The sequence below is a fragment of the Trichosurus vulpecula genome, chromosome 4 (genome assembly GCF_011100635.1).
Source record: "Trichosurus vulpecula isolate mTriVul1 chromosome 4, mTriVul1.pri, whole genome shotgun sequence".
NCBI classification, from domain to species: domain Eukaryota; kingdom Metazoa; phylum Chordata; class Mammalia; order Diprotodontia; family Phalangeridae; genus Trichosurus; species Trichosurus vulpecula.
In genome coordinates, this window is record NC_050576.1 from 268,440,594 (window position 1) to 268,458,553 (window position 17,960).

A 17,960-nucleotide genomic window follows, 5' to 3' on the forward strand; every position below is an offset into this window, starting at 1 on the left:
AATCACTTCAGTGCCTGAATGGAGGATGGTTTAGAGTGGAGAGAGACTTGAGGCAGCAGACCCATCGACAGGTAATTGCAGTGGTCTAGGCATGAGGTGATGAGGGCCTGCATTAGAGTGTTGGCAATGTTAGAGGAGAGAAGGGGCATGTTCGAGAGATAATGCAAAGGGGAAATCAACAAGCCTTTGCAACAGCTTGGATATGGGGGGGTGGTAGAAGAGATAGTGAGGAATCCAAGATTATTTCTAGCTTGTAAGCCTGAGGGACTGAGAGGATGATATTGCCCTCTACAGTAATAGGGAAGGTAAGATAGGGGAGGGTTTAGGGGGAAATATAACAAGTTCTGTTTTGAACATAATGAGTTTGAGGTGTCTACTGGACATGCAATTTGAGATGTCTGAAAAGCAACTGGAGATGTGAGATTGGAGGTCATCAGAGAGATTGGGAAAGGAAAGGTAGATTTGAGAATCATCAGCAAAGAGATGGGAAATCCATGGGAGCTGATGAGATCACCAAGTGAAGGAAGTATAGAGGAAAAAAACCCTGAAGTTAAAGGGTCTGAGAGGATCCAGCTAAGGAAAGAGAGTAATAGTCATATAGGTAGGAGGAAAACCAGGAGAGAGTGGTGTCCTTTAAACCTAGAAAGGAGAGCGTATCAAGGAGAAGACACTGATATCAACAGTTCAAAGGCTGCAGAGAGGTTAAAGAGAAGGATTGAGAAAAGGCCACTGGATTTGGTAACTAAGAGATCATTAGTAACTTTGGAGAGAGCTATTTTGGTGGGATGATAAGATCAGGAGCCAGATGGGGCGAGGAAAAGAGAGAAAATGGGAGGCACCTATTGTAGATGGCTTCTTCAAGGAGTTTAGCTATAAAAGAAGCGATATAGGATGATATAGGTGATGGAAGGATCAAGTGAGGGTTTTTTCAGGATGGGGGAGATGTGGGCATGTTTGTAGGCAGTAGGGAAGGAGCCAGTAGACAGAGAGAGAATGGAAATAAGTGATAGAGTAGGGATGACAGAGGGAACAATCTGTTGGAAGAGATGGGATGGAATTGGGATCATTTGAACAGGTAGAGGGGTTAGCCTTTGCAAGGAAGAAGACCACTTTATCATGCATAAAAAGGATGAAGGAGGAGAAGGAGTTAGAAGGCATCTGAGTGATAGGAGATGTGGAAGAGGAGAGAAGGAGTTCACAGTGAATGGCCTCAATTTTTTCTGTAAAATATCAGGCAAGGTTCTTACCTGAGAGAATGGGGGGTAAGGAGAACCATGGGAGGTTTGAGGAGGGCTGAAAAGGTTTGGAAGAGGTGCTGTTGAGAATGGGGTGGTGGGTTGATAACGGAGGTATAGAAAGATTGCCTAGCAGCAATGAGGACCCATTTGAAATTATGTAACATAAGTTTGTGGTAGACCCAGTCAAAGTGGTTGTGTAATTTTCTTCTTCTTTGTTCAGTAGCATGTGTGTAGTAGCAAAGGAGTTGAAAAGTAGGAGTCATGTAAGGCTGAGGCTTGGCTGGGAGTAATCAGTGTTATGATAAGGGGACCACAGATTCAAGAGTAGAGGACAGTGTAAGGTCGAATTGGTTCACCAAGGAGTCAAGATGGGGAGAAGAGGAGAGAAAGGCTAGTGCAGGGGAAATGGCCTGGGAAAGAATCAAGGGGTCACAAGAAGGCAGAGGAAGGGAGAGGTGAAAAGCCAAGAGCAATATGGTGATCAGATAAGGGCATTTCTGAATTCTTGAACATGGAGGTGGTAAAATCAAACATATGACCATCTTTGTATGCAGCGCAAGTGGGGTGGAGAATTAGATAATGGGAAGTGAGTAGGTTGAAGAACTGAATGGTCAGGGTATTTGAGAGAAAATCAATATGCCTGTTGAAATCCTCCAGTACAAGGGCAGGAGTTGTGGAAGAGAGAAATTGTAAGCCAAGTATCAGACTCATTGAGGAAGGAAGGGGGAGTGTCTTGGTTGTCTGTAGACAATGGCTACCAGGATTTTGATTGGATGGTAGATATTGAAAAGCGTGAACTTAAGTGCAAGAGAGGTTACTGAGTGATGGAGGAGGGAGGAGGACCCATTCTTAACCCTAATCATGACTTTGTTACTTCTTTCGGGCCATTGCCCTTGTTCTAACATCTCTTTCTTCCTCCTCCAAATCTCAGTCCAGATAGTCATCCATTTCAGTTCTGCACTGTCACATCTACACAGCAACTTTGTGTGTTTGGTGGGGCTGGTGTAATAATTATTCCCATTTTACTAATGAAAAAACTGAGGTTCATAGCAGTTAAGTGATTTGCCCAAAGTCACATAGCCAGTAAGAATCAGAGGTATGACTTGAAATTAGTTGTAATTCTATATTTCATCATAGTATGCTGCCACTATATGTGTGTATGTATGTATATGAATACACATGAACATATGTGTGTATATATACATGCATATAAGTATACACATGTGTAGGTTATATATGTGTGTATATAATATATGGTTATATATATACATATATGTATATACAATATATACATATAATATGCAACATATCAAAATACATATAATAGAAACATTTATGTATAGAATATATAGGAAATCTATATGTGTGTGTATGTATATATGTGTGTGTATGTATTATATATATGCAATCTATATTGCCATTTTAATTTAGGAAAGAAGCAAGGAAACAAGCATTTAATAAGCACAACTTGTGTGCTAAGAACTTTACAAATATTATCTCTCTTGATCCTCACAACAGCCTGGAGGGTAGGTGCTGTTATCCTAATGATTGTCTTTATTTCATTTCTCTTACGATATAATTCAGTGGTTATTTAATGATGCAGGTGTACAACTGAATTTTTTTCAGATTCATATGTTTCTTAACTGCAGAAGTCAGGCATTCAGTAGAGCAGATGTTTAGATATAACAGTAACTATACAACTGTAAACTGTTTTAAATCTGTGGTTTTAGTTGAGGTTTTACAGTTGATCATTTTGTATAAATAAAAGGTATAGGCTGATACTTTTCAGTTTAGAATATCATGATTTACTAAGTGTTCACTTTGTATGGGCCTATATTCAAGGGATAGTCTTTGTCTTTATCTTTCTGCTTCTACTCTGGAGGAATAGAGAGATGACATTTTCCTTTCCTTCTTAGCTATCTTGTAAGAGTGAACACATAAAGAGGATGGGAAGCTTAGACAATTTCTTTGGAGTTCACTTTGTAACAAACTGTTCAAAATGTCAGGCGTGGTTGAGCCTCTGCATTATTGTATACAGATTTCTAATAAGTTGCTTTCTACCTGGTTATCTCTGTCCTGTCCCAACACAAAGTGATATTCTTAAATTCTGGAGAAAGTTTTTGTTAGGGTTATAGAGTTATTTGAATAATGTGGGATGTTTGAATTTATACATATGGCACTAATCAGAAGAATGAATGGAAGGCTTTTTTGCAGAGATCTTGAATATGTATGTTATATGCTTTAATCTTGATGAAGAAAATAATTTAAAAGTGGTAGAGGAGTAAATAGATATGGCACATACAACAAAACTCTCAAGCTTCCATTGCTGTGGTCTCAGATCTCTAATTTGACATCACTACCTCAGTTTCCTGCCGGTGCCACAAACTCAAAATGTTAAAAAACTGAACTAATTTTATCTACCTTCCAGAACTGCCTCTCCTCATTTCCCTGTTTTGTTGCTGGTGCCACCAGGCTCCTGTTCATCCAGGCTTGTAACTTCAGAGTGTGCTTGGACTCTTCCCTTTCCTTTACCTTCTCGTATGGAATTAATTGCCAAGTCTTGTTAATTCTACTGTCCTAATACTATCACCACCAAGTCCAGACCTTCATTATCTATTGCCTAAAGAATTGTAATGGCTTCTTAGTAGTGTCCATGTCTTCATTCTCTTCCTCTAGTTCATTCTCCACCCAGCCACCAGAATAATTTTCCTAAAGTCCACGTCTGACAATGGCATTCTCCTGCATAAAAATCATTGGTGGCTTCCTGTTATCTGCAGAATAAAGTACGAACTCCTCAGCCTGACAGTGGCCTTCAGGGTTTGACTCCACTTCCCTTTCCAGGTTTATTTCACATTACTCCCCAGCACACAGTCTTGTGAAATTAGACTATCAATTATTCTCTGAACTCGGCATTCTTTCTCCCACGTTAACATATTCACTCAAGCCATCCAGGCCTGTGCTTGGAACACATTCCTTCCTCAGCCCTTCGTATCAGAATCCTTCTCTTTCTTTAGGGCTGAGCTGTGGTGCCACTTCCTCCTTTCAGCCTTCCTTGATCTTTCCCAGCTGAATGAATTCTCTCTTTCCTCAGATTTTCCTACAACCTTTTATTTGAATTGCTCTTTTGCCCCTCTCATACCCTAACCTCTATTATACTTATCTGAATATAAGTCATATTCCCTTTAATATGAAGTAAACTGTTTGAGGGCCAAGCAATGTCATTTTTCTCCTTTGTATCTTCAGTGGGAGGACAGTGCTCTGCCCTTTTGTTGTTTTGTGGGAGAGAGGGGAAGAGATAGACTTGTGATTCCATTAATATAGAAAACTCCCTGGGAAGAAATTGCTTTACTAATGCAAAAGCACAACTACTCTGAATCTCATAGTCTCAGAAAGTTGCTTGGGATTCTGGGAGGTTCAGCTACTTGCCCAGAGTTATCCAGCCAGTATGTGTCAGATGTAGGGATTAAACCCACATCTTCCCAAGTCAGAGAGCAGCTTTTTTTCCATTATGTTATGCTGCCTCTCGCCTTGCACATAGTAGATACTTTATAAATTTATGTTAAATTTAATTGCGTATAGAAAGCATTTTAGCCCTTTTAGTGTGATAATATTTTTAAATAACCTCAGTATTTACTTGGAAAAAAATATCCTATGATGCATTAGAAGGATAAGGAACATCAACTGTGTCAATTAACACAAATCTTCTAAAAAATAATTTTACTACAATTTCTCCTATCTGTGCAAATGCACTCTAAATACAAATAATTACAAACAAATCTTATAATTTTACTTTGAAATTAAAATGTTTATCTTACTCTCTCTGGCATATGCAAATATACTTTTTCAGTTGGTACAACTTGGTCCTGCAAGGTTTTCTTAAATTCTAATCCATCTGTGATAGATCAGCATAGAAGTTTATTTTGCAGGATTTTAAATCTTGATTTGCAAATGAGGAAAAGGAAACCCAAAGAGGAGGAAGTAATTTGCACAAAATAATACAACCATTTACTGATAGTTCCCCCCAGATGTCCTTTTTCTTAATAGTATTTTTCCAATTATATGTAAAGATAATTTTTAGCATTCATTTTTACAAAATTTTGAGTTTTCTCCCTTCCTTCTCCTCTTTGTAAAATGGTAAGCAATTTGATATAGGTTATATGTGTGTAATCATGTAAAACATATTTCCATATTAGTCATAGTTGTGAAAGAGGAAATAGATCAAAAGGAAAAAAACACCAAAAAATAAAGAAAATGAAAATAGTGTGCTTTGATCTGCATTCAGAGTCCATCAGTTCTTTCTCTGGATGTGGATAACATTTTCTATTTTGAGTTCTTTGCAATTGTCTTGGGTCATTGCATTTCTGAGAAGAGCTCAGTCATTCGTAGTCAATCATCACAGTGTTGATCAAACTGTGTACAACATTTTCCTGGTTCTGCTCATTTCACTTTGTATCATTTTGTACATGTCTTTGCAGGTTTCTCTGAAATCCTCCTGCTCATCATTTCTCATAGAACATTAGTATTCTGTTACATTCATATACCACAGCTTGTTCAGCCATTCCCCAATTGATGAGCATCCCTTCAGTTTCTGATTTTTTTGCCACTACAAAAAGAGCTGCTATAAATATTTTTGTACATGTAGGTGCTTTTCCCTTTTTTATGATCTTTTTGGGATATGGACCTAGGAGTGCTGTTGCTCGATCAAAGCATATGCACAATTTGTTTGCCCTTTGGGCATGGTTCCAATTTGCTCTCCAGAATGACTGGATCAGTTTAGAACTCCACCAGCAGTGCATGAGTGGCTCAATTTTCTCACTTCCTCCCCAACATTTATCATTTTCCTTTCCTAGATGTCCTTTAAAGCCTTTGTCCTCACAACTCCATTGTTCACTTTGGCATTGTTTGCTTGAGCTTTCAAGTAGTTGGAGTAAGCTCTTTTGAAACAAAGATTTTAACTACTTACCTCTCTGTTCCAGGAATATGTGAACCCACAATTATAAAAATCAGCTAACTCTAATGATTTGCATCAGACTGAGATATAATGCTCTCCAAGCCCAGCAATAGGGGTCTGGAAACAGTAATGGAGTACGGGGTAGAATAGAGAAACAGTCTCCATTCTTCCTAGTTATATCTTTACATGGGGGCTTCATTACTTTTATTTGATTTATTATGAATTTCCAAAATATGACAAGTGTATTTAAATATATATTCCAGAACATATTCCAAATATGTGTATATATGTATGTATGTATGCTTCTGTTATCTTGTATTTTAAATCAGCTGCAATATAGTTCCTTTCACTAGTATAGATAAAAGAGTTAACTGAAAAATCATTAGAGTTGAATCTAATGTAAATATGCCCAATTAATATTCATAAACTTTGTTATAGTTGTACAGCTTTAGTAAAGCTATCACCATTCATTGTTATAAATACAGAATTTTCTTCTTTTGCCCTTTAATAAATTATGTTCACTTTTGTTGACTGTTCTCTCCATATTTAGCTCTGTGATGTAGGATGTGTCCTTTGGATATCCCTTTAAATGTTAAAAAGATTCCCCAAAGGTGACTATGGATAGGAGATATCTTGCCCTTAAGCATTGTAAAGTTTATCTGCTCCATTTGGCTTATGGTATCATAACATGCTGATCATCTGAAAGGAATTTTTTTCCATAATAAAGAAAGAAAAGCAAAAATCAGGTGAATTCATGATGGCAAAGTTTCAATGCTTGTAGGCAGCATTGTCTCCCCTAGATTTTACAAGGTTCTCATTGAAGGAACTATCAGCAATTTGTATTGATTGATAGCAGAGTTCAAAACATTATGTTAACATTTTCTTCCACAGTCTGCACAATTATACATAAATGGAAACCATTATTTCTCATGTTTGTAAATAGTCATCCTATGCCCACACTTGATATCATTTATCTTTTTCTCAATAATGTGGGTATTAATAGTTTGTAGTGGTGTGCGTCAATCTGATGGAACATATAAAGCAGTTTTTAAAGTACTTGGGTACTATCGCTTACCTTTTTTTTTTAACAGAGTTTTCTTTTAAAAATATTTTATTTAGGTTGGTCTGACTTCTACAAATGGAGAACTCAAAGGGTTTATAGATCAGAACCTGAGTCCAACAAAAGGTAAGCATATACAAAACAAAATATTCTGATTTTTATGAAAAGAGCTAGTTCATATCTATATAATTTATGAGATGTATCATTAATTTGAATGCCTTTATACATGATTTATTATGTATTACAACAAACATAAGTTTGCTTATAGCAAATAACCTACATACTGTCTTGTCAGAATCAGATATTACCAGTTTCTTAGAATTCTTTGATTCACTGCCATTCATTGCTAGCAGATTTTTTCTCAAATATAAATAATGCACCTGATCCAAGGAAGTTAAAATTTATTTCCCATCACTTCTCTTTGACAAAGTAGGACTATAAACTTCCCTTTGAATAACTCACTGGCATCATTGAATCAGAAGAAGGGGAAGGGAGGGAGGTAAGCATTTATGTAGTACGTACTTTGTACCAAGCACTGTGCTAGACACATTACATATATTATCTGATTTGATCCTTATGACAACCCTGTGAGGTAGGTGCTATTATTATTCTTATTTTCTAGACAAAGAAACTGAGGCAACCAGATGTGGTGCAGTGACTTGCCCCAAGATCGTTTAGGAATTAGTTAACAGGAAAAATTTGAACTCAGGTCCTTTGACAGCAAATAATGTGTTCTTTCCACTTAACTGTGTTGTCTTGCACAGTCCCTTACTAATTGAAATGACTCAGAGGAATATAAACATTGGACACTTTGAAGATTTTTCTGTTCTGCTTTGGGATTTTATTATTAAACACCCAATTTTTGTTAGAATAACTGTGGTAGTCTGGTACCTGAAGACCTATTCATCCACATAAACTGTTATATTTTCTGTAAATCTGTTAATATGGGTTACACATATTTGCCTTGGTAGAAATGTTGATTTCTTTAAAATTCCATTTCAAATTTATTATGTCCTCACTGAACTCAAGTGTTTCTGTTAAAAACCCCATTTCTATTTTAGGACTTAGATTTAACTTTTATGTAAATATGCTATCTCTAAGGGAAACCGACTTTTGTATTAGTCATAAATTAGGGAATTTATTCTCTCAATTTTTTGCTCCACTGAAGAGAAGGATAGATTTGCTTATTCAGCAAAGAATATGGAAGGAATATGAGTGATTGGTGTAACAACTTAAAGCAGATACTAATCAACAAACCCCCAAAGCAAGGCACTCCTAAAAAGGAGCATGTCATTATGGCCTGTGGAGGAGTACTGTACTTTCCCAAGAGGAGTAATGTTGATGTTTGGATAAAGCACCTCAGATGGAGCACTAAAATGATATTGCCATACAAATAGGTGTCAAATATTTTTAAAAATATAATAGAAATTTAGACAAGGTACTTTAAAAATGTAAATAAATATTGCTGTGCTGTGGAGGTATTGAAAATAAATGTAATAGCTAGACCACAGCATTATTGTCATGGAAACTGGGAATCTAGTTGTATAATCCAGAGGTATAAGTGGGTGATGTCCAGAAAGTAGGATGATGAAGATGATTAAAGATGGGGAAGACTAAACAATAAAGGTACAAGGAAGGGCAGGAAAAAAAGCAAAAGAAAAGGCAAGAGGAGAAAAAGATAGGGATTTATTTTATCATGACTGTTCAAAGATGGCCAAGTCTGATCTGTAGGACTGAGGGAGAATGAAGACAAGTGGTACTAAACTGATTGAAGAACAACAAATGATACTGCTGATTCTTAGCTACATATTGTTTTATATCATAATTCCTTCTTGTTTCCTTAAAATAGTAAAATAGCTGGAATTTGTTAGAGCTTTTTAAAATTTGGGAAGTACACCATTGTTGTATTTGTTGGTCCTTCGTTTTCGAAGAGGATCATGGCATCAGGGAAATGATGACTTTCAGTTAGTTGACTTGGATTTGAGTGAGGGAGGGTTGTGCAAGGTCACCAGCCTCACTTTCTCCTCCAGAGCCATCTCGATCCAGTGACCAGATAGTCATCAGGATGACTGGAGATGACCCAGGATGCAGTGGGAGGCCCTTTTAGGCTCAAGCCTATTCATGTACTCACTTAGAGTGGGGTATAACTCCCATTCAGTGAATAGGCCTCTTTAAGAAGTGAGTCAAGGGATGGCCCCTTTAATGAGAAAAAAAGAAAAAAAAATCAAGCTGGGAGGGATAGACCCTCAGGGTTGCTGTTCCAAAGAGAAACTGTTACTGTGACATTCACTCTAAGTCTGGAGGGCCCAAAATACAGCCATTAAGTGGAGCTTGTGCAGGGACCTACTGTGGTCCAATCTCTGAGTTTCAGCGTGAACTGCAATGGGAGGGAGGAAGGAAAGGAGGGAGAGAAGGAAGGAAGGGAAGGAGGGAAGGGAGAGGAGGGAGAAAGGAATCAAGGAGGGAAGGAAGGAAGGAACCAAGGAAGGTATCTAGCCAGTAAACTCCAAGTTAAGTGGGCAGCTTCTGGCCATCAAAATTTACCTTTCTTTGGAGAGGAGAAGGACAGGGAGAGGGAGAGGATGAGCTGAGTACCCGACTAGCTGGGTCCCCTTTTATTAGGCAGCTCCATCTACTCACAGGTTGTGTTTGTCCTTCGTTTTCGAAGAGGACCATTACATCAGGGAAGTGATGACATGACTTGCAGTTGACACCAAAAGCAGGGACTGTGACTTAAAATTTTTCTCACATCCCTGGTATTACACTGTGTCCTGCAAGGAGTTGCTGCTTAATCAAGACTTTGCTGATTTGTTTGCTGCATTTCTCTGAATCAGAGACTCTTACAATATGAACAGGAAAGTACCCCCAAAATCCTCTGGGTCAGCCTCCCGACCTGGGCTGAGAAGGAATCAGCAGTCCTGAGAATAGGTCATCTGGCTTCTTCTTGAATACCGCTGCACTGACTGGAAACTCACCATCTTTCAAGGCATTTCCAGCCTGTTTTTGGTTAGCTTTGATTGTTGGGAATTTTTTCCTTGCAATGAAGATGGACATTCTAACTGCTAGGAAGATCTGGAATAACACAGAACCACAGAATGTCACTGCTAAAAAACCTCAGAGCACATGTAGTCCAATATTGAGCTAAACAGAACCATAGATACTTCCGGTTGGAAGGGATCTCGGGAGGTATATAGCAGTCCTTTCTGTAACCCAGACTCTGCTCATGGTCACTTCCATGAATAACTAAACAGCCATCCTACAGTAGTGGAATGGAATGATCTCAGGCTACCTTAATGGGGGTATAGTGTCCAGGATTAGGGAAATGATGCTTCTATCTTTTCCTTTGGTATTCCGTTCTTTGGGGTTTATGATGGTCAGATTTCAAGAATGGCAATAACGGATGAGTAGATCCAGAGGAGGGTAAGTAGGTTGGTGAGGTGTCTCAAGGCCCAACCCTGCAAGGCTCTGCTGAAGAAGTTAGGAATGTTTGGTTAGGGGAAGAACAGACTTAGAGCGGGGCATGGTAGCTGTCTTAAAGCCCTGCTTATATGCCCTTAAATCTTGGAAGGGCTGCCCCACTCTGCTTGGTCTCCAAAGGCAGAACTAAGAACAGTAGGTAGAAGTTGGAAAGCCCAGAGTAAGGAAGTTACAGGGGTAGCTAGTTGGCACAGTAGATGTAATACTGGGCCTGGAGTCAGAAAAACCTGAGAGGATAGGTGCCTTCCCTAGGGTCAAGAGGACCTGAGTTCAAATTCAACCGCAGACACTAACTAGCCGTGTGTCCCTGGGTAAGTCACTGAACTATGCCTCAGTGTCCTCATCTGTAAAATGAGCTGGAGAAGGAAATGGCAAACCACTCTGATATTTTTGCCAAGAAATCCCCAAATGGGGTCATGAAGAAACAGACACCACTCTAAAGACTGAACAAGAAGAAGAAATTACAAACATGGCAATCAGAATTGTCCTGAAGTGTAACAGTCTGCTTCTAAAGCACACCATACCCCTCCTGTCATCGTAGCTACATATCAACACTGTCGAGTAGGTACTGTTGTTATTGTTATCATTCTCACTTTTCAGATGAGGTAATTGAGGCTTAGTGAAATTAAATGGCATTCACCTAGTGAATGTGTGAATTTGAGCTCAAGTCTACCAGACTCCCAAATCTGCTATGCCAGTCTGCTTCATGGAACATGAAAACATTAACTATATGATACTAGAAATCTTTGAACAGTCTTTATACGCTGCCTCTATTTTTTTTTCTTACCACTTACTCCTTAATCACTAGCATTGTGGTTTGTGAACTCTACTAACACTGTTGTCCCCAAAGTTACCAGCCACCTTTTCTTGGTCTTCATTCCTGATCTCACTGTAACATTGAACACTTTTGATCATCCCTTCCATGATACGACATTACCTTGGCTCTCCTACTTCTTGTTCTGTTTCTTCTCACTTGCGTTCACAGGTTTTTTCTTCTCAGAGCTTAATCTTTGGTCCTCTACTCTTTTTGTCCTATTGTCTCTTTCAGATTCATTCTTACCACTCCTTTGACAGTGATTCTAAATCTGCAGCAATACACCATACTTCTCACCCCACTGCCTACTTAACATATTTCCACCAAAATATGCTGCTAAGCATGTAAAATTCAGCATGTCTAAAAGGGAACTTAGAACTTTTTCTCTGAAGTGTTCTCTATCCTTCCCCTGCCTCCATTTGGCTGTTGCTGTTAATGATACCATCAGTTCTTCTAGTCAGTGAGGCTTGAACCTTTGTAGTCATCCTCATTTCTGCCTTCCCAGCTCATATCCAGCCAGTCACTATAAGTTTTATCTATTCTTCTCTCATTTCTTCCATTCAGTTACCACCATCATTACCCAGTTCTAACTGCTTATCACACCTAGGATAGTATACTATTTTCCAAATTGAGATTATCCTAATTCCTACATACTTACCTTATCCCACCCCTAGCAGATTAGTCTTTCTAAAATATTGTTATACTATCAGCTGGCATTTAAGCAGGGCTTTGAGGTTTACAAAGTGCTTATAGTCATCATCTCATTTGATTTTTACTGTAACTCTGTAAAGTGAGTACTACAAGAATTATTACCTCCATTTTTCAGCTGAAGAAAATCAAAATCAGAGAAGTTAAGGGACTTGCTTATGAAGGTCTTATATCTGCTAAGTGTCTAAATCTTTCCTGATCTTGAGCCTAATATTCTTTATTCTATAAGAGGTTGCCTCCTTACGTTTTTCTGTTATTATCATGTATCATAATTATTGTAATATATTATCATCCTTTAGTGTGCCTCATTGGGGGCCTGAAGTGGCTTCTCATTGTCTGTAGCATTGGTTTCTAAAGTAGGGGTCAGGGTCTGACTCTACATCAAACAATTGGAGAGGGGGAAAATAAGTTGCAAACTCCTCCACTGCAGTAGCCGATTTTGGGCCTTGTCTCTAACACATTTACTCTTAAGCCTTGATAATTTATTCTGAACTCTCCCTCTGAAGATCCCAGCTTCCTTTTTTGTCCACAGTCAAGCCTAACCCACCACCTAAGTGCTCTTGGCAGCTGTACAAGGGTAGTTGGGAAAATGACTTTTTCTCATGGGCACCCCCACAGTAGAGTCTCCCTTTCCCCTGATCATGTGGTGATGGTAGCAGATGGGCCTGACTGGTAAGATATCTATCCTTTCTCACTTTGGGGAGGAATCTCACCAGATGAACAGGTATGGACAGGTTGTGATCCACTTCTCAGTCTCATTACATTATCTTTTTTTTGAAAACAACTTTATTTTAAACACCAAATAGAGTGAGCATTCCCATATACCATGGTGAACATAAAAGAAGGATTAGAGATGGAACTGTGACTCTCATGTATAGCTTGCTTTTCCTTGTAAGCATATGATAAATTCAACATGTAAATTTCAAATCTGCTCTGTTTGTCCTTTTCTTTCTCCCCTTCCTCTTGTTGTTTTCTGTGCATGGAAGAATACTTCAATGATTTTCCTTTTTTTTTTTCCCACAACCCTATTGCTGTCTCCCTTTTCCTTCTCTTTTTCTCCTGCCCTAGTTGAAAAAGAAGTCAAGCAAAACAAATGCCCTTCTTGAAGATGTCAGCATCTTACTCTGCATCTTGACTCCATCCCATCTCAGGAGGTCAGTAGCATGCTTCATTGCCAGACCTCTAGAATTGAAAGAAAAATAAATAGTTTTGAAGACAAACTGGTAAACTTTGCCCAAATGATGGACTTTCTGAAAGTTAGAATAGACCAAATAGACATCAGTGACTCCATGAGTCAGCAAGGAATAATAGAATAAAATCAACATATTGAAAAAATATGTGAAAAAATAATAGCAATCGTGATAATAGGTAACATTTATATAGTGCTTGCTATGTGCTAGGCACTGTTCAAAGTACTTCATGACTGTCTCCTTTGATCTCACAGCAGCCTTGGGAGGTAGGTGCTATTATTATCCCCATTTTATAAATGAGGAAACTGAAGCAAATAGAGATTAAGGAACTTGCCCAGGGTCACACAGCTAGTAAGTGCCTGAGGCTGAATTTGAACTCAGGTCTTTCTGACTCCAGGCCCAGCACGCTATCTACTGTACTGCCTAGATACTGGATATAAAAAACAACTGACTTGGAGAACAGGTCAAGGTAAGATAATTTGATTAAACTCCCTTAAATCCACTTTAAAAAAATTAGACACTATGTTTTAAGAAATCATCAATGAAAACTATTAGAACCAGGGGGCAGAATGAGGATAGAACTGATCTACTGATTACTTTCTGAAAGAAACCCCTAAAGGGAAAGTCTTAGGAATGTTATAACCAAGGTCCAAAGCTTCCACAGCAAAGAAAAAATATTGCAAACGTCACATTTCTAGAACTTAATCTATGTGTAATCATGAGTAACTCAGCTTCTCAGAGTTGAAGTTTTATTGTCTTTAAAATAGCATAATAATTATACTGCCTATTTCACAGGGTAATTGTGAAGAAAACACTTTGCCAACTGTATTTGGAAAGGACTTTAGAAAGTTATGTAGGCCAACCCCCTCTTGGTTACATGAATCTATTCTCTACAATATCCATGACTATTAGTCTTAATCTTTCAAAGTACTGTCAGAGTTCTGCATTTATTTAAATAAGATTTCAGCTTTTGTCTTAGGATAATCTAATGAATACTTTCTAAAAGTTTGATGTCCTGCAGAGTGCCTTTGAATTTTATGCTATAGTAGATCTGAGCCCACAACTAAGTACAAAGTTTTTTGTTCACTCTGTGAAATAAATGGAAGATTCTATTTAAAGAGTAATATTTGTTAGTCCAAATCTATTTATTGTGGATACCACTTGATTTGATTCTGAATATGAGTTTATGTTTTTGACCTATCCACCTTTTTAAATTTTTTTTTTGTTAGTCTCTAATCTGTTTTTTTATATTTATCAAACATCATTAGGCTTTCATCCCTTAATCTGGGTTTAGTTTTAAGATATTTCAAAATCAATTTCTCTCCTGAAAAAAAGACCTATTAATTCCATAATTAATTTTATCATTAGATATTCATAAATATATATTATTTTTTCTTAAGAATATGGGTTCATAGTTTCTTTTCTGAAATTACATCTTCACTGCATCTTCCCTGCTACTTCAGATTTCAAATGAGGACATTTGTTGGAATTAGGCAGAAATGATTAAGATTAAGACCTTTTCTTGCTTGTTATCTTTTAAGTATTGAAATTTTAGGAGTCCCTTTAATTTAAAAAGAACATTTCCAAATAAGATCTTGGTTACCCCATCTTTTAATCTTCCTGTTAGCTGTTTTTGCAATTTGGATTGTGGTTTAGTAGAATTACAAAATATCCATGCTCTCAGAAATCTTTATGTCACTTTCACTTCAGGTTTGGGACTTAGAAAAGCTTTGATGATGCTGTACAGTTGTTATAAATGAAGCAAGTAGGTTTTTTCTTCTTAAATATACCACTGTTTTATATTCTCCAGTATGATGGCTATTGTTAAATTGCTTCATTTTCAAGTGATTTTCCTAAAGTGTAACTCTGATCATCTAAATTCCAAGAGTTCAGCGTTGCCTCTAGGATCAAATATAAATTCTTCTCTTTAGCTTTTAGAGCTCTTCCCAACGTGACCCTGTTCTGCCTGTCCAACCTTGTTATATGTTGCTCCCTCTCATACTTTACTAGCCATACAACTTTGACCTCTTTCTGGCTCTCAACAGGAGGATCATCTCTCTGTGCCTTTGTGCTGTCTGATCCCCATGCCTGAAATGCTCTTTTACTTTACCTCTGCCGTTTATTATGTGTGCCAAGTACCGTGAATACAAATTGAACTAGAAAGAAAGGCTTCTCCTGGCTTCAAGGAGCTTACCTTGTAAAGGGGTAAGACAACACATAAAAAGAAGTTGAAGGGGAGGCGGGAGTTCCAGGCACTGGGACATGGTAGAGGAAATCCAGAGTGCAGCATGGAGAGTGATGAAACCACAGTGCCCTCTTGAAATGGAATTTCTGGGAGAAACCATTGAGAAGGCTGCAGGCATAGAGGATACTCTAAGGTGTGGATTGTAGAGCTGGAGTGAAATTTCAGGATGAAGAGCTGGGGCATGGTAGAGGAAGTCCACAGTGTAGCCTAGAGAGGAATGAGCCTCTTAGAATTTCTTATTTCCTGCAATACTGTGCTTAAGCAACATCTTCTAAATGAAGTCTTTCTTGGTATACCTCCCTCCATTGGGCCCTTCTCCCAAACAAAATTTACTTTGTGTTTATTTAGTATATACTTATTTATGTACGTTTTCCCTTCTGATAGAATGTAAGCTCCTTGAGAGCAGGTGCTGTTTCGTTATTGTTTATCTCCAGTGCTTCAAATAATAAATAAATGCTTGTTGATGAGTTCATTGATTTCTAGACCTAGAGGTAATCATACCTGTTGTTTTTAGAGATCTTGAAGTGAGCCACTCCCCTACTTGTGAAAATGCCATAAACTGAATCTCCTCTTAGAGGAAATGGTACACACAGTCTTGTGTTATTTCAACATCCATATTTGGTAAGTCAGGTTATAAGCCTTTAGAAAGATTAGGACTGTTGAAATAAAATTTCTTATGTAACTTCTTGTTGTTTTAAGAATGGAATTTATTTAGGAGTCTTTTTTTCCAGCTTCTTATTGCCTTATTGTTCAGCTTTATCCACAATCATGGTCCACACCTGAAGCCCAAATAAGTTGAATGACTTAACCAAGATTACTTAGCTAGTTTTGCCCAGAATTCAGTTCTGCTGACTCCTGGTACATTCCATTACACCATATTCCCTGTCCCAAACCCCCAAAATTCCTGTATGGGATCATATTACACAGTGTTGCTAGAGGAACACAGAAGAGTATATATGTTCGTCTAGTTTAATAAAAAATTGATGCTGTTGGAAGATATGATTCCTTAATATGTTAGGTCCTAGAATTTTGAAATTTCAGAGTTGGAAGGGATCTCAATGACCATCATGTTCAGCCCATACCCTCCAAAGGAAGCCTCACTACAATATGCTTGACAAGTGGTCATCTAGTCTTTTAATTGAAAATTCCATTGAGCAGGAAGCCACTACCTCCTAAGTCGGCTTGTTCCATTTAAGGATAACTTGGTTTAGAAGTTTGTCCAGACCTCAAACTGACCTCTTTGCAACCTGTTTCTACCTCAACCCTCTGAGGCCAAATAGAATAGATGTAATCTCTTTTCTACATTACAGACTTATTAGTACTTACAGACAAGCATCACCCAGGAATTTTTTCTAGGCTAAACATCGTCAGTTCCTTCTACAGGTCTTCAAAGAAAATAAACTTGATAATTTGTTCACATTTCAAACTTGGTGTTATTGTAGCTGATATCATGGGAGCCTATGTGATATTAGATGTGGTTTTGATAAATGTTAGGACTTATACATTATGAAAGTGATGGAATGGATCGCCTTTAAATTAAATGGAATTGCCTTTCACTGGAAGTCTTCAAGTGGAAGATGAGTGGTCAAAATTTTTAAATTTTTATTTTTTTGTTTTTTGCAGATAGAAGGCAATGTTATAGAAGGCCTTCCTACTTATGGTAAAATTTTGGTTAGATAATCCATGTTACTTTCAGTTCTGAGGATCTATCATTCTGTGATTAAAAGGAAGATAAAGCATGAGGGAAAAATTGTTGGTTTGGCATCTGAGGGCCTGGTTAGATTCCTGGTTCTGCTACTTATTACTTGTGTGACCTGGAGCAAATTATTTAACCTGTCTGGGACTCAGTTTCCTAATCTGTGAAATCAGTGTTAGACTATGTGGACCTCTAAAATCTCTTACAGTTCTAAATCTGTGATTCTGAGTACAGTGATCATAAGACATGCCTGTAACCCCAATATGATTCATGATTATGTTCTGTTGTATAGTGAAAAAGACACTGATTTTAGAGATACAAGTGCCATACTTGAATCCTGACCCTGTCATCTACTTAGCTATATGACTTTGGGAAAGTGACTTCTCTTGATGCCTCAGTTTTCTTATCTGTTAAATAAGGGAGTTGGACTAGATGAATCACTACATCTCTTCTGGCCTCTAAATCCCAGGTTAATCTAAAAACATCAAATAAATGTTCATGATTTTCCTTTAATCTAAATTAAACTCCTTCCTACCTTTTCATTTTTCTTAATCCTTGTTGCTCTCCATTTACCCTGTGAT

At 37.8% G+C, this 17,960-nt stretch overlaps 1 protein-coding gene across 4 annotated transcripts in view; it reads left to right on the forward strand.

The window, feature by feature from the left end:
* Window positions 1-17,960, forward strand: part of TFDP2 (transcription factor Dp-2) — a 172,788-nt gene that overhangs the window by 39,829 nt on the left and 114,999 nt on the right. For all 4 annotated transcript variants that reach the window (XM_036754485.1, XM_036754484.1, XM_036754486.1 and 1 more), the window contains exon 3: window positions 7,309-7,375. In XM_036754485.1, coding sequence (XP_036610380.1) covers window positions 7,309-7,375 — 67 coding nt within the window. The remainder of the gene's footprint in view (window positions 1-7,308; window positions 7,376-17,960) is intronic.